A 23,985-nucleotide genomic window follows, 5' to 3' on the forward strand; every position below is an offset into this window, starting at 1 on the left:
TTGTCTCTAGTGTCTTTGGACAGCTCTTTGGTCTTGGCCATGTTAGTAGTTGGATTCTTACTGATTGTATGGGGTGGACAGGTGTCTTTATGCAGCTAACGACCTCAAACAGGTGCATCTAATTTTGGATAATAAATGGAGTGGAGGTGGACATTTTAAAGGCAGACTAACAGGTCTTTGAGGGTCAGAATTCTAGCTGATAGACAGGTGTTCAAATACTTATTTGCAGCTGTATCGTACAAATAAATAGTTAAAAAATCATATATTGTGATTTCTGGATTTTTTTTTTAGATTATGTCTCTCACAGTGGACATGCACCTACGATGACAATTTCAGACCCCTCCATGATTTCCAAGTGGGAGAACTTGCAAAATAGCAGGGTGTTCAAATACTTATTTTCCTCACTGTATATGTGATCAGATATGGTACTTCACATGTAATATATATTTACTCATGCAACATAAACACATTTATAGAGAAATATGTCATGCAATATATTTCTTATATATTTTTTTCTTTTTTATAAGTTGTTTCATATTTTCAATGCAGTTGACAATAGCACAAGCACACCTGCATGTCCTAAAGTTATTAGCCAAGAGACTATCACTGTACTGAGGAGTGCACAGTCAATACTTAGTTAATATAGTAATAGTATTAATGATTTTCGGCCAATCGCCAACCAAACCACAGTTTCTACTCTTCTGCACATTAGTAACCCCCAAAACTCACACATAAACTTTTTAAATTAAAAAATAATAGAGCATTAAAAACTAACAGATCTCCACATATATTAATAATGAGCAAAACACATTAAATAACATAATAATAGAAATCTGATGTAACTCATTCAGTGAATGTGTGAACGTACAGTATACATTCACATTTACAGGGAACATGTATGTGCAATACATGTATGTGCAATATATACAATAAAGGATAAAACTTTGTGAATATTACATGTAATGCTATTTTTGTCTTCATTTATAAATATTTTATATTCATAAATAGCCATACATGGTCAATATTGCAGTATATTGAAAAATATAAACACTAGTTTCCCATATATGGAAATGTATTATGTAATATATCGCATAATATTTTGCAGTATATTCCCATATATTTTTGTTCCATAAGGGAAGCCTGTTAATATGTATGTGTGGCAAAAACTTAATTATCAATCAACAAACTACAATTAAGTTATAACTTAGTTCAAATTAATAACACTGTCACTGTTTGACAAAATCTTTGTTTTACCTTAAAAAAGGCACATAAAATAGAGCGGTGACTACAGGGAAAAAAGACTTGAGAGATGACTCGATGAACTGTGTGCAACGTTTCATCTGAACCTGAACGAACTGTCTGAACGAACGGAATCGTCTAAACGAATCAGTCACGTACAGTACACTCTCTAACACTCGCGGTCGCGCGCGCTGGTCTTCATCAGTCTCGTGGACAGACTGTACTGTACGGAGCTGCTTCACTCTAGCTGGAATACACACACATTTACTCTTATCAAGAACATCTCCAGGTAATTATCATCCTTTCAATGTAGATGAAGGAACATGCAAATGATGTCGTCAAGTGTACATGTCAACACAGGTGCATGCGTCTTAAATGTACTGATGATTTCATATTCTTAAGTCAGACATATGTGTTAGTAGCTATAATTTGTGTGCTTTGAATATTTGTATTGTTCATATTTAGTACATGTTAAACGTGTTTAAAATTGCTTAATTGGTTGCATGTGTTTATAATAATGAGTGTATAATCAATATTCAGTCCTCGCGTTATTTTTGCTGAAACATGTGCAGAGTAAAGATAAACAAATGTTTAGTGATTATGTTAATAGATAATTAGTATATAAACGGTGTCAAAACCTAGTTAGTTGACTAACGAGACTGCATTTCTGAGCATCGGTGGTTCTCCTGATAATTAAAAAATATTCACAATGCAACTATAAATTCAGTCATATTATGCAGTTATTGTTATTGCAATAACATTGTGGTAAATAGTATTATCCACCACTGTCATAAAAATAAACAAAAATTAAAAAAAAAAAAAAAAATGTTTTCTGACGCTACTGTACACACTACTGATTTTACTGTGGTAATAGCTGTACGAACATTGTAATGTTGGTGGAAAACAATTAACAATAATTAATAATTGGTTCTTCACTATGAAGCAATCTGTATCAGCCATAAAAAAATATGATGCACAAAAATTCTAGGTTTTGAGACACTTCCATCTTCTTTAAAAGTCGAGTCATGTCAAGTAAAATCTATTTCTATAGCACTTTATACAAAAGCTTTTTTCAAAGCAGCTTTCCTGTAATAGACAGTAAAATAACTATTAATGTTGGCAAATTCTTCAATTATGAAACAAATTCAATTTCTGCTGCTGCTCTACGGAGGCCATTAATTCATTAAGTTCGATGTTGATTCAGTTTAGCTCAGCAAAGTTCATCAGTTGTGAAACAAACTCATATTAACAGCCCTACAGAAGACAATGGTGTCATTATTAAGCTAAAAAGTGAAGGACAGTTGTAAATCAAGCATTTAAAGGTAGGGTAGGCAATTTTCGGAGAGGCTAGCAATAGCGAGTTAGCTTTGAAGATCCCACCCTCCCTCCAAAGACACGCCTCCTTCAAAACACATGGGCTGCGTCCCAAAACTTAACAATGCTGCCTTCGCATCAAGGAACGTCCGAATCCAATGTTAGCTTCACTTCCAGTCTCCTGAGAAACCTTCATCTGATAGCACAGATCTATCATGAATATCCCACAATCCTCTGCTTTCTATTCTGTGACAGTTAAGCTAAAAAAATAAAGATAACATATGAAAGTTGTGGTTGGTCATCAGTTTGTGTGTAAATGTACATTTTTGACCAACGTTTTCCACTTCTGATTTGATTTCTTGCGAGAAATTACTATTTTACGTAATAAATATTAGCTTAGTTCTCACCAAAGCTCTCTCTATTTTGCTGTGGATCATTAAACCGTTACGCTGCCTCAGACGTCTGTTTTGTGAGGTAATGCCGCCTGCAAAGTCATTGTCTATAAGGACTCAAACAAGGAGCAAACTAAAGCGTCACAAGAGACGGCGTTTAACTACCTCACGTCTCAAAGCACATAACATTACAGTAATAATGAACATAAACCACTTGAAGAGCTCTAGTTGCACCACATGACTGCTGCAGATTCATTTCAGCGTTGATACTGTTGATATAGAAGCGCATAAATTCGAATCACAAACCTCTCTGAGTTTATCTCTTCCAAACTACAGTAGTTATGGTGTGAACGCAGCATAAGCGTGTTGTTTTGGTTCAGGAGGAACTATAAAAGACGGCTGCTGTTTCGTTTGTGGCGCTCTGTGACTGACGTCTGTCTAACTCTGGATAGGTATGAGAATATATACGCTGACATGTCAGGCATTAGATTGGTTGGTCCTACGCCTTCCACAAGCAATATAAATACATGTAGACCACTTAATTTAATGATTTCTATCAGGATGTGAAGAGACTTTCAACCAGCATAACAAAAATAATGCCTTTAAGTGAAGAGTTTTACATGTGCTGTCCATAGAAGACGGTGAACTCAAATTCAGATTGTGTGAATCCGACAGAGCTGTTTGTGGCTAAGCTTGTTTAAAATGCACACAGTCTCTGTACAGTACTGTAAATGCACATGTTGTGTATTTTTGGAGCTCATGAATGTGTCGGGTCTTTAAACAGGTCCATCATCCCGGCAGCGATGGACGCTCTGGCGTTCTGATCCAGTGACAGGTACTGCATTTTATATGAGAGCTTGTGTGTGACATATTGGCATGACTTATTGAAATATCACCTTTAATGCCATGCGCCAAGCCAAAAAAAAGTCAAAACTGTTCTGAATGAATGTTCACTCTTGATGGTTCAGAACAGTTTCGAGGTGTAACGATTCCCTAATGTCACGATTTAATACTGAACTCACGATACGATATTATTGCGATAATCCAAGACATTTGGTAAAAGGTTAACAAAAAATAAACTTGATTAAAATGCTAAATTTGATATTACATTGTGTGTGTAAATGAATCGGCTTGGACTTGGTGCTGGAATCCCAAAGCACAGGACAATAGAGACACCAGAATAAACATATTCATGATTCTGAAGCTGAAAATACAGACTTATTTTAGATGAATATTCTTGATCCCTTTCACTGACTAGATATATTTAAAATAATGTAGGACACTTTTTACTGGTAACATTTGGCATTATCAGGACCCACAAATATTGCATTATTATACATTATATTCAACATTATATATAATAGTTTAATGTAGTACTGACACTAAAACTCTGAAAACTATCCACAATACATATTCTCACTACCCATGATAAACATATTGTTGCATTTTTATATTGCGATATATTGTGACACGATATAGTCTCACACCCCTAGCATAAACTGTTAGACAGTGACAGCTGCAGCTGCTCATATGACACATGTACAGATGTGAAAATTGCAGTGTGAGAGTGTATTTTTGTCTCCTTGTGTGGAATTTTGCATCTGTGTGCTTCTGAAAACACTTGTCTCCATGAGGCGCTTCATTTTGTCAGATTTCCTGGAGATCTGCGTGTGTGTTCCCCTCAGGTGGTGTGTGAGTGTGTGAGCGCCCCCTGGTGGCATGAGCGCGTGCGGGAGGAAGGCTCTGGCTCTGCTCAGCAGTGTGTTTGCCGTCTGCAGTCTGGGTCTGCTGGGCATCGCTGTCAGCACTGACTACTGGCTCTATCTGGAGGAGGGCGTCATCATGCCTCTCAACCAGAGCACTGACACACACCTGTCCATACACTCCGGCCTCTGGAGAGTGTGTTTCCTGGCAGGTCAGTCACATTCCTCAGTTGATGGGAACACTTTACAGTAAGGTTCATTAGATAACATTATTAAACTACATTAGTTAACATGAATTAATTAACACACACACAGAAGCTCCGCCCCCTGTGCCGGGAGCAGCAGCTCATTTGCATTTAAAGGGACACACACAAAAAACTCCTCAAAAAGTGACTATTTTAACATGCTATATAAAAATATCTGTGGGGTATTTTGAGCTTAAACTTCACACACACACTCTGGGGACATCAGAGACTTATTTTACATCTTGTGAAAGTGCATTATAGGACCCCTTTAAATCCCCATTTTTCCTATGTATCCCTGTTGTTCTAAAGTTGTCTTCCATAAATTGCCGGTCATTTGAGTTCATTCCAGTGGACTTCACACATTCAAAGGGGTTTTCATGGTTTTCTGCCATTATTTGTGCCTGGCCAGGCATTCTGGACCGATTACAAAGGTTGCACTCTATCCGTGTATCCTTTGGCAGTTGTCATCTGGGATCATCACATGGATGTGTCCTGCTGTATTGAGGTTTATCCACACGAGGCTGTATGTTTGTTATCAGTGAGCTCACACTCCTCTGAATGGGCAAACAACGGCCTGCTGTGGCACAAACACACACACATTAGTCTCAGTGAAGGAATGCAGTGTGTGTGTGTGTGTGTGTGTGAAGATGTGGGCGAGCGATTAGATCCAAACCCACGCTGTTTATATCCGGTGAAATTGAGCGTGACTGTGAACAGATGTGAGCCGTCCTTTGAGCTCTGTGTGATTTCAACACCCCAAACTTTCAGAAGTCTCGCATTATTTCCGTGCGTTAAAGTGAGAGGGTTGCATTGCGTCGGGTGTTAACAGTGTGATATAAGACAGACAGTGAAATCATGAGCCTGTAGGTCTCACCACATGATGAAAGTGTCAGTGACTTACTGCGCTAACACTACAGTCTCCCGAAGGGAAGAGAAAGCATGGATGACAGCCATTAACAGGAGAGTCCTACTTCTGTGGAACATATGAGAAAATATTAGGGACGTTAAAGGCTGCCTGATATCAAAATGTACGTTTATTAGATTTTAGTATGAATATGTTAGCCTTAAGGTTATGAATAAGCTGGTGTGCTCCAAAACAAAGACAAATTCACATTTATGAGATTCAGAACTTACAGTCTCTCACTTCTGCTAAAATGGATCAGGGATTTTATGACTTCAGCTTCTCATCACATCTTCTGTCCAATCAAATGCTCTCTAGAATCTGAAGCTCCGCCCCCTGTGCTATAAACACCACCAAACTAATTATCTATTTAAAGTCTATTCTTCAGGAAGAAGAGATGAAAACTTTTTTTTGTACATTATTTTTTCCTCAAAAATAAATAAATAATAAAGTATTGTTTTCTACTGTCATTTAGTGCGCTTAAATGCACCCCTCAACAATTGACTATAAGCTCAGTCAGAATTAGGCTACAAATGTCGCTAGAAATGATCTGTCCGTAGATCTACTACTTTAACTCTTTTTATTGAAGCTTTTCAATCAGACAGTTACAAAAATACAGTATTTGTTTCAACATATTAACCAAGAAATCCAGCTGAAATTAAACAAAGCTATTCCTTACTCTGAGTCAGTTACGAACAAAGAGGGAAAAAGGGGGGAAAAAAGAAAATGATTATAAATGCATGCTCCAAAATATACTAGTATATTACAAAACAATACCAGTAAAATAATATTAAATCAAAATATATATGTGTATTAGATATGCATACTGTGTGGTAGCAGTATAGACAAAATACTGCAAAAATTAAAACATTACTAATATAAGAGAGAAAAAAAACACAACAACAACAACAATAACTTGCACCTTTTTAAACAATCACAGAAAAAACAAATCCAATTTCTTTCCCTTTATGTACTCTCGATTTGTCAGTAGATCTGTCTGAAAACATGCTTACACCTCAGCTGCGGTTGAGTCCTGTCTCATCTCGCTTTCCTACTTCTTTTCCTGTCCAGTGTTTAAAAAAATAAAAATAATTCTAATAATAATAATAAAGATTAATGGCCATTATTGTATTGTGTTCAGAGCCCCTGTCTGAAGAGCCCTGGTGTGTACTATGAAATGAAAAAGCCAAAGCTCATCTTGTCCTGGAGCAATAACTCTCTCTCTCTCTCTCTCTCTCTCTCTCTCTCTGTGTGTGTGTGTGTGTGTCAGGTGAGGAGAGGGGCCGCTGCTTCACCATCGAGTATGTGATGCCCATGAATGTTCAGCTGACCAGTGAGTCGACTGTCAGCGTTCTGAGTAAGTCACACACACACACACACACACACACACCTTCACGACAAGCAAAAACCAGCTTTACTAATGTCTACAGCCGTCGTTCTCAACTGGGTTTGGGCCCAGACTTGACAAGAACTATCTCCAGTTGATTTCATCTAAGGCTGTGTCTGAAGTCAGTCGTAGTTCTTGTGTTCCTCTTTCCTTCAGTGATTCTGCTTGTTAACAGCAGGTGTTCATCACTAATGCTCAATCACTTAATTAATCACTTAATTATACAATTATAATACAATGATTGTGCTGTTCTATAACTCATTCAGTTTGAGTTATGTTTCAGTCATTGTGTCCACATAACTTTTGGTAATATTTAAATTAAGTGAACTCAATTTTATTTAGTACATATAACTGTTAGGTTTTACAGCGTTTTTTTTTGTTTCTCAGTGACTATTAAAATTTCTCTAAAGTATAGAGTAATAAACTACTCACAAATCATTAACAAACTATTAGCTTATAGTTAATTCGTAGTTTAGTATATTGCATTCTCTACATTAATAGTTTATAGACAAATAGTGAGTTCTTCGTTCATTGTCACTGTAATTAACACAATTATTATTGTTTAAGATATGTAAAGAGTTAATAATGTTTTTTAATGCTTCGTTAACAACTTATTAACCATAAATATTAGATTAGGTCACGGAAAATCATTAATTAACAAATATTTATTGGACATTAATTGCATTAGTATGAAGTATTTCTTAAAATGTTTAAAGCATATGTACAGTACTATGCAAAGGCATGTTACTATTTTCACCCCCCAAAAAAAGGTTTAAGCCAGTTATGAATATCTTTCTCTGTAGTGTGTCAGTAGGAAATATCAGTTTACATTTCCAAACAACATTAATTGTAATAATCCAGTGAGAAGATATTTACAGAGGAAGAGGAGGTCACAGCCGCCACAGATTACATTCTCACAACCAGAATGTATTTGGTTCAATAGGGGATTTATATCCAATCCATTTTAACCAGTAATCCACAAATTTATTTTCTGAATGTTCACACGAAAAGTAATTTTCTCCATGGTAAATATGTTTTCTAAAACTTCTATCCAACCAGTTGAGTATATTCGAATCCCATCGCATATGCAGTCCCATGATGCTCAGCGCAGGATGGCTGGTTATTAGCTGTCAGTTTTGACAGTGTGTTTGAGAGTGTGTTTCGGTGTGGAGGTAATTATCCCGCTGATGGACGGAGAGACCCTTCGGTGAGCGTCATGGCTGTCACATTAGCAGGAATAGCGCTCCTCTCACGACTCAGCTGACATCACACTTCACTCCGCTAGTTAGCATCCTGCTAAGCTATTGTGCTAAAAGCATTTGCATTAAATATAACCGCTGTGTTACTGCATTTTGGGGGCTGCACGCAAAAACACGACCAATGCATGACTGACTGAATATAACGATAACAGTAACACTTTACAATAGGGTTCATTAGTTAGCATTAGTTAATGTATTAACTAACATTAACAAAGATTAAAAAATATTGTAACAAATGTATTGCTCATGGTTAGTTCATGTTAGTTCACAGTGCATTAACTAATGTTAACAAATACAACATTTGATTTTAATAATGTTAACTAATGAACCTTATTGTAAAGTGTTACCACTATAGCTAAAAGGACAACTGCATTAGCATTAGGGCTGCACGAGATGTCGAAATTATCAAAATATTGCAAATGTATATTTTAACTAATCTTTAACTAAACAAGGTCTTGCAATATCTGAATGATTTTAATAAGATACGTTAAAAAGTCAGTTTTAGATCAACGCATATAGCAGAGAATAGAGTGGGCATGGGACGGTTACTTATGTGTGATTTGCTTGATGTTAAAAATAGTTATTAAGCATAATTTTGTTTTGACTAAAGAACCATAACTAAAACAATAAAAAAACATAATTATATTATGTTTTTAGTTGAAAACGCTACAGCGATTCTTAAACGTTATGGTTCTAGTTGTCGTTATTGGTGTGAAAAGGCCTTTAAAGGTAGGGTAGGTAGGATTTTTATAAAAAACTTTTTTTCAAATTTGTTTAAACTGTCTTTATATACCAATACATAATTAAAATGTAAGTGCTCTGAAAAAGAGAGTTTAAAAATCGAGTGACTGTAGACCTTTTAATCTGCAATAAACACAGCTCATTATTTCCATCCGGGACGAAACAATTGATTGGTTTGGGCGACTGTCACTCACTCTCGCAACCATGGCTACCACCACTGTTGCTAGATCTGCCCATATGCGCGCGCACCCGTTTGATTTGAGGAGTGCAAGAGAGGCGCGGAACCTACGAAGAGTAAAATTATGGCAGAGAAAGAGCATTCAAAATTCAAAGCACCTGCATATGCAGTCAGCGAAGGCAAACAAGGCAAAAACTACTTCCTCGGACCCTGGTTGCCCGCACTCTTGAACGACCTCCTCTGCTTCGCCCTCGACCCCGGACCTGTCCTTGAACCGACGATGTACTTGTCACCGGAGTGTAACGTTAGTCCTCATCAGAGTCAACAATGTTTTCATCATGTAAACTCTTACATGCAAAACACCGTATATGTTATGACTCTTACACGAAATTCACCTTCATCACAGTGTAACTGATGGTAATGGAAAAATGTGCATCAATGCAACCTGTTTTTAGCTTTGCCTATATAGCTCGTTACCTATAGCCTAAATATAGCTCGTTACCGAATCAAACAAAATATATTTTAAACTTTACCAGTATCGATATGCTAGCTTGATAGTGAGTACTAAAAGCCATCTTATTTGTTTATATTTCTAGTGATAAAGTTAGGTATTTTATACATGTGATTCTGACATGATGTCACTGCATGCACTGCGCTCCTTCCTCTGCACTCGTCTCAGGTAAATAAATGCGTCTTCCAGCTGAGCATGAGCGGTCGGCGTCGCGCGTTCATGTGTTTTGGGGGCGTGGCTTTGGAAGGAGCCCAGAAGGGAGGGGGTGGAGTGAATGGAAATAATTAGCTGTGTTTACAACAGTCGTGAGAGGTCTACAGACACTCGATTTTTATACTCTCTTTTTCAGAGTACTTACATTCTAATTATGTATTGGTATATAAAGACAGTTTAAACAAATTTGTAATGTTTTTTTTTTAGAAAAATCCTACCTACCCTACCTTTAACTCACTATGGAATGATCTCTTTTGTTTCCCTGTGATGCTGTGTCGTTTCAGAGATGATCCGCTCGGCCACGCCGTTCCCCCTGGTCAGTTTGTTCTTCATGTTCATCGGTTTTGTGCTCAACAACATCGGGCACATTCGGCCCCACCGCACCATACTGGCGTTTGTCTCTGGGATCTTCTTCATCCTGTCAGGTACACTTCTTCCTCTTCCTCGTCAAGTCAAGTCTTTTTCCTTCATTCATACAGTGCATTCTACAATACAGAGTGTTTCAAAGCAGCTTTACAGAGATAACATAATAATATAACAAAGATTGTTTCCAGAAGAAAATAGTGTCACAGTCCAGCTTAAAGCGTAACTCTCGCCAAAATGCAACCTAGGGTATTTTTGTGAATCTACCCGAGGCAAACTTTTGTTAAAAAGCATAATTAGGATAGAAACGCCGCTTTTAAGTTTGACCGTATTTTCATTTTCAAAATCTTTCTTTTTAGTAAACTCTGTGTCACACACACAATGTTCTCAACGCTGGAGTTCATGTGTAGAGCCGCTGGTGATACTTCCAGCACAGTTTCATGTTGTGTCGAGCCGCATTAGTGTTTTAAAAATAGTGATGTTTGATGTTATCATAGTCGTGCCTCAAGCACTCCCATTCAAAAGGCAATATGACCGAAAACGAAAATACAGTCAAAGTTAAAAGTGGCGTTTCCATTCAAATGATGCTTTTAAACGAAAGTTCGCCTCGGGTAGATTAACAAAAAGACCCTAGGTTGCATTTTGGCGAGAGTTACGCTTTAAGTAAATTCAGTGATGGTTCATTTCCGTTACTAATTTAGTTTTCATTTATATATATATAGCCGCTCTGGAGAAAACCAAGCTCAGTTCAGGTCTCATATAATGGTGTCAGTGCAGATCAATATTAATGAATATTAAATGTGTCCCTCCTCAGTCACTGGGACACGTCTCATGCGTGATGTCTGTCTGGCACACAGGTCTGTCTCTGGTGGTGGGTCTGGTTCTCTACATCTCCAGCATTAATGACGAGATGTTCAGCAGGACCAAGAGTAACGAGGCGTTCTTCAGCTATAAGTACGGCTGGTCGTTTGCGTTCGCCGCCATCTCGTTCCTGCTCACCGAGGTGAGAACACTGCCATCGTCAGGATACTCGTCACACGTCTGTGTGTGTTATGTGCTGGTTTCATCTGAACTCGGGCTTACTTTAAAGATGTAATCTCAGCTAACAGAGTTTTGTTATAAGAACGTTCTCCAAATATTCAGTGTTGGTTCTAGGAACGTAAACGATGTCCAGTTTTCTTGACGTTAGAGGAACGTGTTTCAGGAGGTGTGATGTTCCTAAAACGTTCTTTCAACTTAATTTTGATGAACAATGAAATATTCTAGGAACGTTGATTTCTAACATTCCAAGAACATAAAAATGTCCAGTTTCCTGAATGTTAATATAATGTTATTTAAAGGTTAGTATGATGTTCCTGAAACGTTCATTCAAACTCCTGCTGTGAACAAGCACTGAAAGAAAGAGAAATATGAACACAAACTACAACTTTATTCAGACACAGCCTTCGATGAACTGAAGATAAAAGACATTAACTCTCTGAAGATCTGATGAAACAACTCCACAAACAGCATTACCAGCTTCACTTATTACTAATCAGACTGACTTTATTTCTGTCAGACGTCTACAGAAGCTCTTATTGAGAATTAACAGAGGTTTAGATGTTGATGTTGGTTGAAAATGTTTAGTTCAAGGTCACCATTATGCTGATCAGTGTTTGCTTTAGTTGGGCTATTGACCCTTGACTTTGGTTAAGTTGCTTTTTATCAGTAATTGCAGGTGTTTTCAGAAAACAGATAAAGCAGACCAACGTGTCTGCATTAATGATCAAACGACTGCATCATTACTCGATCCAGTCTTCAGTGTCACATGATCCTTCAGAAATCATTCTAATATGCTGAATCTTTCATAAAACATAAGAATTTTGACAGTCTTTCCCACAATTGGGAAAGACACCTTCATTTATATAGCGCTTTACCAATATAGATTGTTTCAAAGCACCATGAAACAAAACCAGTTTCAGTTTCATGTTTATGGTTTTGTTTCATGTTTATGGTTTTGTTTCATGTTTTTGTTTGATTTGTAATAAACTGCACTTGGGTTCTCTTATAATGGTGTCAATGCAGGCAGATCTATAATATTGTTGAATATTAATAATATCATTAGTCATTATCTAAAACATTTTCTCTTGATGCATTCTGCTGTTTCCTTGAGGAAATCTTTCTCTCTCTTTCAAAATGTTTCAACGCTTGCACATTGGTCCCTGTTTCAGGGTTTGCGTTCTCGAGCCCCAAACACTGTTGTTGTGCGAATGAACGGCCAGAACGCATTAAAAGTTTTCAGTTTTCTGTTAGAACGGTGTCGTGTAAGCGGCCCCTAAGTTAATAACTAATGATCTTTGCAACGGAAGTGAATCAATCAAAACTAACTTTAGCTGGACAATAACTTTATTCTAGAGCTGCTGTAAAGCCCAAACAATCTCTGTTACTGTAATTTCCTATTATCACTGTAAAGCTGCTTTGAAACAATCTATATTGGTAAAAGTGCTGTATAAATGAAGGTGACTTGACTTCTCTCTCTCTCTGTGTGTGTGTGTGTGTGTGTGTGTGTGTGTGTTCAGAGTGCTGGCGTGATGTCGGTGTACCTGTTCATGAAGCGCTACACGGCGGAGGAGATCTACCAGCCGCACCCGAGCTTCTACCGGCCCCGGCTGAGCAACGGCTCTGATTACTCGGGTCAGTTCCTCCACCCGGAGCCCTGGACCCGGGGCCGCAGCCCGTCAGACCTGTCCAGCGACGCCTCGCTCCAGATGAACGCCAGCTACCCCGCTCTGCTCAAGTGTCCCGACTACCAGCAGGTGCAGGTGTCCTCCTCGCCCTGCTGAGCACTGACAACAGCATCCACTTATCGAAACCTAGATAACGTACAGGGACTGATGCGTCTACGCCTTAGCAAACGGACTGACGCCGCGTCTCACTTCGCCTACTTACTGTATACTACACCCTAAAAGTATTTACTTTTAAAAGTAGTGCATACTTTTGAGTGTGTAGCAGAAGAGTAGGCAAGCTTTGGGACAAACTCTCGTCGTACAATTTTAACGGTTGCTCTCTGTCACAGTAAACTGACCTGTCAATCATCTTGTGAAATACAGTCCTCCACATTTACTTTCCTACCGTATCGGATAGAAATGTAGATACTATCCTCATATTAATGCATAATGATGCATTTAAAAGTTAATAGCCAAACCGATCTTTATAAAAGTTACACATTGTTAATGCAGATTTAAATATAACACGCATTTTTTTTGTTTGATCAGGTTAAACTTTGATTATGCTTTGGGACACACTTATTTTAATTTCACACACTGTTGAGGATGGACAGTATGGCTTCGCTCCAGCAGGGGGCGGTATAGGATTACGGGAACACTTTACTAGATGGTTCATTAGTTAACGTGAACTAAGAATGAATGAATGCTTCTTCAACGTTTATTAATCTTAGTTAATATTAATTTCAACATTTACCAATAGATTATTAAAATTAAAGGTCGTGTTTGTTAGCATTAGTTAACTGTGAACTAACATGAACAAACAATGAACAACTGTATTTTTATTAACTAGCATTAACAAAGATTAGTAAATACTGTAACAACTGTTAGTTCATGTTAGTTAATACATTAACTAATGAACCTTATTGTAAAGTGTTCCCAGTATTATTCTCTGGAGTGATTCACACACTGGGTATTATAATCATATAACCATGTAAATATTTATGGTGCTTAATTATACAAATATGAATTGTAGCCATTATGGATCTCTAGCCTTCTATTACATCAATCTGCTTTGAAGAAAAGTCCAATATTTGTGTAATGTGTGTATATATACTGTATGTATGTAATGCAATATAATATCTATTCATATCAAACTGTATTTCTTATAAAGGTTGTTGTAACAAAATTATTCGTAAATAAGTGCAGAACTCGTCTTGGTATCTATTGAACACACAACAAATATAGATGAACAAATGTACCATGAATTTCATAAATATGTATTATTGCAACTGATCATCTGACATGATGAACTGTCCGTTTTTAAATATTTGTGATGAGATATTATATAGTTGTCCACAGCTTCAAGTTAATTTCCTTTCTGCTTCATCCGTGTGTGTTAATGTGTGTTAAAATCTGCAATGATAGTTCGAGACAGTAGGTGGTGACAGAGTTTGCTTTATCAGTTATCATTCAATCTGTCTTTTTTATTTACAAATAAAGAGTATTTTACAAATATTAGACAATATAAGAACATACATCATAAATGTAACACAGTTGGACACAATGTAGTTCTGCATAAAGATATATACATTTACACATTTACAATTTTTTTGCTTCATAGACGTTTGGATTGAGTCAATATAAAGCTCTATTTCTTTCTTGAATTATATAAAACAGGGTTCATTTGTGAACATGGAATTTTGACATTAAAATAATTAAATGTATTATATAAACCTGGCTGCGCTTGTCTCTAGTTCTCCAAAAGACCGAATAATAAATGTTCATAAAATCACAATTTGCCAGAACGGTTTTATGAATGGGCAGTGCCTGAATCAACGAGCCACAAAGTGCAACACAAATCTAAATCACCTTTAATTTTATTAAAAGTAATGTTTCACTGGGTATAATTTTGAATCACACCTCTTTGACTTTGTAATTGAATATTGATGAGGCATTAGCCAAACCTTTTTCCACACAATATTGTCTGTCGAATGATTCCAATACGAGTAAATATCAGTGTTTGTTAGAAATAACGCTCTTATGGATCTGTTTTGTGAGTTAAGAAACAAATATTATAAGAACTTACTATATAGTAGGCGAGGACCATTTGTTGAATGTAAATTATTTTCTGATGTCTAAACAGCGTTATGATTTCAGGCGATATTGCACCAAAAACTTGCATAGTGTGTTACAGGAATATTATAATGTGAAAAAAAACAAAAAGAAAACCATTTAAATTAAATAACTGTTTTGATGATGGTATATTGGTGGATCAATGTTTCAGAAACAAATTAGCATTTAAATATGATATCTTTATTGTTCTGTATATAATACTTATGTGGTGAAAAGTTCAAAATGGAATTAGGATTTTTTTTAGCCTATTAATTTTAAATGTATTATTTAATGTTTCAAAATCCAAAACATTTAGGCCACCATTTTCATATGAATTCATAATAACTGTTTTCTTTATGTAATTGTATTTTGTTTTTCCATATCTCTTAACATAATGTTTTATTAAAGTCCCCCTGTGGTGAAAATCCAGCTTTTAATGTTGTTTATGTGTCTATGTGGTGTTTTTAATGTGCTTTAAGGCAAACCATGTGTAAATTCATAAGTCGACAGCATTGCTGAGTGTTTTCTCCTTAAAACTGCAGTGAACCAAAGACAGTCTCAAAAACACGCTTTGAAATCGCTGGTGTTTCTGACGTCACAAACTACCTTGTAACCAATCAGATCAACGTGTGATCGTCAACCAGTGGATCTCTGAGCTGAGTGAGTGAGTGAGTGGAGGCGGGGCTCATTTGCATATTCATAGAACCGCGAATAATAAATGAGGCGAGGGTGTCGAGTTACATTCAAGATATTTTAAGACATGAAGACTTATTTTCAAGGAAAAAAATGTTTAAATTTGTAATATTGGTGATCAAAGATGAGTTTTAAGGTATAAAATGATTGACTACAGGGGGACTTTAAGAGTTCTTAATCTGTAGATGGGAAATCTTAGTTGATTGCTAGTTGGTAATATATTGTTTTGTTTCAAACACCCTACCCAAAAGTATCACACCCCTATCTTGATAGCTCCGCCCCCAAATTAACGAACACGCTATGCAGCACAGGCCCCTCCCCCTTCATGAGTGGTCACGCCCCTTACTGCTGATTGGCTTAAAGTGTGTTTTGGTCCGATCCACTTTCAACAGTTTCTCAGAAATCGCTTCCTGTACCTTTAAAGAAAGATCTCTCATTAAGCCATTGATTTAATATCAATTTGAATATTTGGATAAAGGTTGAAGATTTCAATTTTCCTAGGCTGGTCAACCCTTTTGGCCACTAGTGTATGGCAGTTCATTGACTTTCCAAATGATGTTCAAACCATACAGCAAAATCAAGCCACTTTTATGAGGATTTCGGGCTTCCCTGGAGTTTGTGGAGCAGTTGTTATGTTTATGGACATATAACTTATGTTTGCATCATTGCTCTAACTATAAATGAGGAGACATACATCAAGAGAAAAGGATTCTGTAGCATCAACACTAATTGTTAATAATTTTAATAATTTTATAAATGCATTAAATGATTGGTGTCATGCTGCTGTGACCTCCCCCTTGCAGGCTCACTATTGGCTAATTCAGAGGTTGAGGGCGGCCATTTTGAGTTGACATCATTGTAGTCTTGTAGTGTCTACACTTAAGAATCAGTCTTAGACTTTACTGAAAGTTGCTTTTAGCTTCTTTATGAAAGTCTCGTACTCTTAGAGAAGTCTTAGACACTCTTTTTGACACTTAAGACAAAGCTTAGGACTATTCTTAAGAGCATTTCTTCAAAACTTTGTGGCTGCGTTAGAAATCCACACTGTACATAATCAAAGTTAGTTGGATCAAATTTCCCTGTGTGATATGTGTGGGGAAAACAAATAACTCTTGAAAGCTTTAGCTTCATGAATGTTTTATGTATTCATAGTTCATGTACAGTTTTACCAATAGCTTATACAGACATATAAAAATTTATCTGGAGCCCCAAGGCCATTAGAGATAGTATTCCACCCTTGAAAAGGGCTTTTATTTTACAACCACATATAAATTGCTACTGGATTTTTTCTTCTTCTTAAAAAAAACAACTTCATTTTTCCAGAATTACAAGGTGATTTTTTTTTCCCTGACAGAAGTACATTAGTTTAAGGCTGCTGAGCGAAGAGCCCTAACAATAAAGAGCCAGTAGATTTATATATGCTACAGATTGTACTTACACAAAAAAAAAAAAAAAGAGGACAAATGTTTACAGTATTTACACATAACTTAGATCTATAGTTTACCAATTATGAGTAGAATAAAATCATTTCACAAAGAAAATAAATATAAAAGGAGATATTTAACTATACTTGTAAAGAGAACACAAAAGCAAGCAAATTCATTCGTATTACATCAAAACATCATATGCAACAGTAGATCTAAGAGCAGAACGGAAAGGGTTAATGGACTGGTACCTTCTGATGGACAACAGAAACTGATGCTGAATTCAGAGTACACTACTCTTCCCACACAGCAACATAGTGTCCGCCCAGATCCGGCCCACATACGGTACTCCACACGTACCAGATGTGGGCCGGATCTGGGCCGACACTATGTTGCTGTCTGGGTTACTATTCAATATAACATTGAAAGATACCCAGACAGTAATATAGTGTCAGCCCAGATCCGGCCCACATCTGTACCGGATGTGGGCCGGCACTATGTTGCTGTGTATAGTAAGAGTAGTATGCAGTTCCGAATTCAGCTTAAATCTCTCTCTCTCTATATATATGTTATATATATTTGTTTCTCACTCTAACAACATGAAATCAGTCCAGCTGACTCCAGAGCGCCACCTAGCATTAGCACTGGATCACATGCACACACAAAGTCTTCTAGCACCATAAGAGTAATGGCCATGAAGGGTTACTGTCGATCACACCGGCCGTCCAAATAGGTCTCGTCTCTTCCGAAATAAATGGCTTTTCTGCAGTGAGAGTTCATAAACGAGTTCATATCGCCCAGGTATACATACCAACAACCATGCAAATACAAACATGTCAGGACAGCTGTGTTTTTATATGAATAGAAACCCCAGACAGCAACATAGTGTCGACCCAGATCCGGCCCACATACGGTACATGTGTATCCAACACGGCCCAGATCCGGGTCACATCCGGTACAAGTGTATTCAACACGGCCCAGATCCGGGCCACATCCGGTACATGTGTATTCAACACGGCCCAGATCCGGGCCACATCCGGTACACGTGTATCCAACACGGCCCAGATCCGGGCCACATCCAGTACATGTGTATTCAACATGGGCCAGATCCGGGCCACATCCGGTACTTGTGTATTCAACACGGCCCAGATCCGGGCCACATCCGGTACATGTGTATTCAACACGGCCCAGATCCGGGCCACATCTGGTACCTCTGTATTCAACACGGCCCAGATCCGGGCCACATCCGGTACATGTGTATTCAACACAGCCCAGATCCGGGCCACATCTGGTACATGTGTATACAACACAGCCCAGATCCGGGCCACATCTGGTACCTCTGTATTCAACACGGCCCAGATCCGGGCCACATCCGGTACATGTGTATTCAACACAGCCCAGATCTGGGCCACATCTGGTACATGTGTATACAACACAGCCCAGATCCGGGCCACATCTGGTACATGTGTATTCAACACAGCCCAGATCCGGGCCACATCTGGTACCTCTGCATTCAACACGGCCCAGATCCGGGCCACATCCGGTACATGTGTATTCAACACGGCCCAGATCTGGGCCACATCTTGTACGTGTGTATTCAACACGTCCCAGATCCGGGCCACATCCGGTACATGTGTATTCAACACGGCCTAGATCCGGGCCACATCCGGTACATGTGTATTCAACACGGCCTAGATCCGGGCCACATCCGGTACATGTGTATTCAACGCGGCCCAGATGTGGGCCAGATCTGGGCGAACACTATGTTGCTGTCTGGGACTCGAGAAAGGAACTATAAACATTGAATTCTTCAGCCGCTGGGCTCCTTTAACCCGTCATCAAACACACATTTGCACAAAGTCTGTCCCGGTAGGCAGTGTGTGTTGCTGTGAACAGGCTTTGAGGAAGAGGTTCGGACGGAGATTTCACTTCTTGTTGGCGATGCGTCTCTTCCTGGTGGCCAGCATGTCGTAGAAAGGGTCCCGGCTGATGCTCGCTCTGAAAGAACCAATTAAAAGGAGATGTGAGAGACTTCAGCATCTTTGATATGGAAATAAAGCATATAGCCTATATATGTTTGCACACACACTCCTGGCTTAACGGCATCATAGGAAATAGTTTGTTCAGTGACCTAGTTTGGTTTCCATGGTTTCTGAGGACACACCCCACCCCCGTTTAACTCCACCTCTCAGGGATTCTCTGCGTTTGAGTGGCGTTTCGGGATTGTCCAGTGTAAGGTGACAGCTAAGGCCAGACCTGCTAAGATTAAAGGCTGGTTTTATATTGATATGAACTGATTTAGACTGATATGAAGAGACACGAATGCTCTGCTGCTGTTGCCACAGTTTTCACGCTAGAAATCTTGTTAGTGCGGCACATAGTGTGAAACTCATCTATAGTGACTACATCTATAGTGAGTTGCCTATGTAGACAGCATTTCAAGGCCTCACAAGTGAGCTCCAGAGACGAAGGCAAATTTTAATTGTTACGCTGCTTAAAATATTAGGGTATAATTAATGGTTTAGGTAATCCCATAATGCACTGCGATAAGATAAGTGAAAAAACTATGCTCTTCGTATCTTTATTATTGCAAAGGCTGCTGGAAAATGTGTTTATTCTGCACACTATTGGCTATGTTGGACTAAATTCTACCCTGCTACTCTTAGTATTTCTTCAAAGTTTTTGATTGGACTGTCAACCATAAAATTAAAAATGCAACTAATTACATTTTTCAAAAACGCTAACAGGATGCCTCTCACATGCAATATGGTTTATAATACAGGATACACTGCACTGACTTTAGTAATAGGGTAGTAATTAGGGGTGTAACAATATATCGTGTCAATATGTCGCAATATAAAAAATATGTATAACTAGGGTGACCATACGTCCTCTTTTTCCAGGTCATGTCCGGCCGGGATTTCGAGATCGCCCAAAATATACGGGATTCGGCTTTTGCTTTCTCGTCGCCATTCATTTTGTTTAAATGCACACCTTTTGATTCAATAGGACTGAATTAATTCCGATTGGTGAATCTGAATGTAGTGTTTACATGAACGCTAAACAAGTGATCGGTTGATGTGCGTTTTAGCATTGCTAAGAAAATTCCTGTGTTTTCGTCTCGATCGGGATCCGTGTGAAGCAGAATGCATGATCTGCAAAGCTGGCATGTAGCCTACGTGTCAGTGTCAAATAATGTAATAATGTAAACATAATGAATGGTGACTGTAGAAAGCAAAAGCCGAATCCCGGGCATTTTGGGCGATCTCGAAATCCCGGCCGGACATGACCTGGAAAAAGAGGACGTATGGTCACCCTATGTATAACAATATGTATCGTAGATACATAAATAAAAATGACTGTTTTAGTGTCAGTAAAACATTAAACTACTATATATAATGTTGAATATAATGTATAATAATGCAATATTTGTGGGTCCTGATAATGCCAAATGTTACCAGTAAGTGTCCTACATTATTTTAAATATATCTAGTCAGTGAAAGAGTGCAAGCTATTCATCTAAAATAATTCTGTTTTTTCAGCTTCAGAATCATGAATATGTTTATTCTGGTGTCTCTATTGTCCCGTGCTTTGTGTTTCCAGCACCAAGTCCAAGCCGATTCATTTACACACACAATGTAATATCAAATTTAGCATTTTAATCAACAGTACATTTTTTTTTTTACTTTTTATCATATGTCTTGGAGCATCGCACTAATATTGTATCGTGAGTTCAGTATCGTGATATGTATCGAATCGTGACATGAGGGTCTCGTTACACCCCTTTTAGTAATGCATTTTGAACATAGCCTTCACAATTTCTACACTGATTCTATCATTTTAAGAATATGTTAGAATGAACAGAGAGTTCTAAATTCTAAATTCTGCACAGACAAAACCATCCGCTTCAACTTATTTCCACTGAATGAGTTAAAACCTCTGAGAAGAACTTGTTTTTGTTTCCAAAGCGTGACTGAATGGTCCAATATCCCGAGCGTATAAAGCATGATTACAGATAAGCAGATAAGGATAGTGGGTCATAACTGTGCCGACTATGCAGAAAGTGCTTGTGATAAAGCCTCTCATCCTCCAGCACGTTTCTGAGAGACGAGGCGCCTGGATTAGCGGAGACACGAGGACCGCAACAGGTCTGCCGGTCCCCCGAGTTGATGGTTTGTGTGTGTGTGTGTGTGTGTGTGTGTGTGTGTGGGGGGGGGGGGGGGGGGGCTGGTTAAGCTCTGACTAATCTCCACTGAAGATCGCCCATGAAAACACAGGGTCGAGGATGAGACTAAACACCATCATGACTAGTGCTGTTAAAAATCCACCCACGTGAAAAAATACCATAGTATATACTAAATACTATAGTGTTTTTGAACCATACCCACATGATTGTGGTATATTATAGTAAAATTTATTCTTAAAAGTACTATAATATACTATAGTATTTTTTTCATGTGGGCACTACTGTCCCAATCTGGACCAAACCACAGTTAACAAGATCTGTCCCAAAAGCTATTGAGGTGAAATTCCCAAAACATGTCAGTAACATGGCTGGGAACATTGGGATTATTTGCATTGTGAGATTATTTTCATGAAAATTAAGTAGTCCCCCCATTCTCATTACTGTAATGCAACAATAAATTAATAAATGATTAAATAATCCCATTTTCATTACAGTAAAATACAGTAAAACAACGACAAGGATTGTGGTAAATAATGTCAAAATTACATTGTATTGCAGTAATGAGAATCTATTTCAATTTTTTTTTTTAAATAAACTTGGCTTAATTAAAATAAAAATAAAATTTAGTGATGAGATTGTGTATTTGCACACATTTTATTAATGAAAATTTGATGGGAAATATGTTTAATTATAATTAAAATAATCTCAAAATCAAATAATAATAATAATAATGGTCCTAAAAATAGACATTATTTTCTTTATGCATAAATATAGTTATATATAGTCCCATTTTTTACATTTGACTTTTGGAGTGTAATATGACCGTGAGCTAATCACTGTACTGAAGCGGTCCGGAGATGAATAAGCCTCTAAAGTTTTTGGAAAATGTTTCAATGAGAGTCAAAGCAGTAAAGGCCAATAGAGGCCAATTGTAAATTGATTATTGGCTAACATGCACAAATTTGAAGATTGATGCATATGAATCAGCAGGATGTTTTCATTGATACATCAAGAAAACCAGTGCATTTTTACACCATTAGTTGTTACCAACACTTGTTCATTGAAAAGATTTACTTCTACAGACATTTTTGCAAAACTCCAAACCCGTACCTATACATTTCATACAAATTACCATTATATGGGCAAGATTATGGATTAATAAGGATTCATCATCCTTGTACAAATACTACACAGCAAATTCCCCAGAGTTAAATGAACTCTGCTCAGAGTACATATGGTCCCACTCTACAGAGTGTGTAAGTAACACTCAATGTATGTAATGTAATGTCAGGAATAAGATTAGTGAATTATTCTATTTTATGATGCTGGGAAATATATCACCTGATCATCTTTCTTTCTGGCTTCCTTTGAAACAAATGATGTGTTTTGGTAAAAGCCAAGAGTCAAACTGACCAACTAAATCAAACACTGATCACCATAATGATGACCAAACATTTGTTTTTAGTTAAAAAAAGTGGCTCTAAACCCTGGTCCTTTGTCTGACACACCTATTTCAGGTCTTAGAGTCTCTACTAATGAGCTGATGACTTGAATCAGGTCTGTTTGATTATGCAGACATACAAAATGTGAACTGTTGAGGGTTGAGAACCACTGCTGTAGGTGGCACATTATTCTCAAGAGCGTTAACCTTTTAGCATCACTCACTGGACGTTTCACTTTGAAAGTGTAGCGAAACCTGCAAGAATCAACGTAATATTTAGCAGAGGCTCGTTTTTTCTAATGAGCTTGGCCTGTTAGTTACTTTACCTATGCTTGTTCTTGTTGTTGACAGTGTGGCAGCTCATTAGGTTTTGTTGTAGAGTTAAAGTCAAGTCAAGTCACCTTCAATATAGATTGTTTCAAAGCAGCTTTACCTTGACAATATGACATTAAAGTAACAAAGATTGTTTTGGCTTTATAGCAGCTCTAGAATAAAGTTATTGTCCAGTTTAAGTTAGTTTTGTCACTGTATGCTGCGTTTCTTCAGCACATGTTATTAAATCACTGAACAAGACTATTTAACAATATGTTCAATGGGAAATCCTACTTAATGGATTTGATCCATTCCTCCTTCTCCTCTGGTGTGGGAGCTGATATCCTGTAGACGACGTGGTTTCCCTCCACCACCCTCCCATCGGCCTCCGTCTTACACGCCTTGATCACCTGCCCTTTATGGTTGGGATTGTACAGCTCAAAGCAGTTCTACACGAGGAGACACAACATACTATTAGGCATGAGGTTTTCACAATCCCGTACGGCTCTAACGTTCACGTTTGCTCGGGCACTCACAGGTTTCCTGGGTTCCTCCACCTCTCTGATGCTGAGGTTCTCCAGAGGGATAATTCCACGTGGTTCCTTGTCCTAAAGTCAGGAGAAACCCATCAAAATGCATTTGGGATAAGAATAATCCCTCTTGCTG

General features: G+C 37.8%; 3 protein-coding genes across 3 annotated transcripts in view; 1 reads left to right on the plus strand and 2 right to left on the minus strand.

Annotated features, from left to right (window-relative positions):
* The first annotated feature begins 1,383 nt into the window (after nucleotides 1-1,383).
* Nucleotides 1,384-15,691, plus strand: cacng5b (calcium channel, voltage-dependent, gamma subunit 5b). The gene is made up of 7 exons (XM_084109021.1): nucleotides 1,384-1,528; nucleotides 3,730-3,780; nucleotides 4,631-4,860; nucleotides 7,065-7,151; nucleotides 10,368-10,508; nucleotides 11,304-11,449; nucleotides 13,005-15,691. Exons 3-7 carry the CDS (start codon nucleotides 4,665-4,667, stop codon nucleotides 13,266-13,268), a joined length of 834 nt encoding a protein of 277 aa, XP_083965147.1. The 5' UTR covers nucleotides 1,384-1,528; nucleotides 3,730-3,780; nucleotides 4,631-4,664; the 3' UTR covers nucleotides 13,269-15,691.
* Nucleotides 15,692-17,076: 1,385 nt separating this feature from the next.
* LOC311097224 (uncharacterized protein) lies at nucleotides 17,077-19,230 on the minus strand (the record flags this gene model as incomplete). Its single annotated transcript, XM_084136777.1, has 3 exons — nucleotides 17,077-17,756; nucleotides 17,877-19,141; nucleotides 19,225-19,230. The coding sequence occupies 2 exons, from the start codon at nucleotides 19,228-19,230 to the stop codon at nucleotides 18,083-18,085; spliced, it is 1,065 nt and encodes a 354-aa protein (XP_083992903.1). The 3' UTR covers nucleotides 17,077-17,756; nucleotides 17,877-18,082.
* Nucleotides 17,077-23,985, minus strand: part of cyth3b (cytohesin 3b) — a 43,594-nt gene continuing 36,685 nt past the window's right edge. The window contains exons 11-13 of the mRNA XM_084109007.1: nucleotides 23,856-23,927; nucleotides 23,614-23,768; nucleotides 17,077-19,378 (exon numbers count right to left, since the gene is read on the minus strand). Of these exons, the coding sequence (XP_083965133.1) occupies nucleotides 19,306-19,378; nucleotides 23,614-23,768; nucleotides 23,856-23,927 (300 nt within the window). The 3' untranslated portion in view covers nucleotides 17,077-19,305. The remainder of the gene's footprint in view (nucleotides 19,379-23,613; nucleotides 23,769-23,855; nucleotides 23,928-23,985) is intronic.

The sequence above is a fragment of the Abramis brama genome (assembly GCF_963993115.1).
Source record: "Abramis brama genome assembly, chromosome: 1".
In the NCBI taxonomy this organism is placed as follows: domain Eukaryota; kingdom Metazoa; phylum Chordata; class Actinopteri; order Cypriniformes; family Leuciscidae; genus Abramis; species Abramis brama.

Excerpts from the sequence above, each read along its gene's own strand:
- cacng5b (XM_084109021.1), top strand. The coding sequence starts at position 4,665 with ATGAGCGCGTGCGGGAGGAAGGCTCTGGCTCTGCTCAGCAGTGTGTTT. Across the intron at positions 4,861-7,064 it reads GAGAGTGTGTTTCCTGGCAG|GTGAGGAGAGGGGCCGCTGC; the intron begins GTCAGTCACATT and ends TGTGTGTGTCAG. Across the intron at positions 11,450-13,004 it reads TCTCGTTCCTGCTCACCGAG|AGTGCTGGCGTGATGTCGGT; the intron begins GTGAGAACACTG and ends GTGTGTGTTCAG.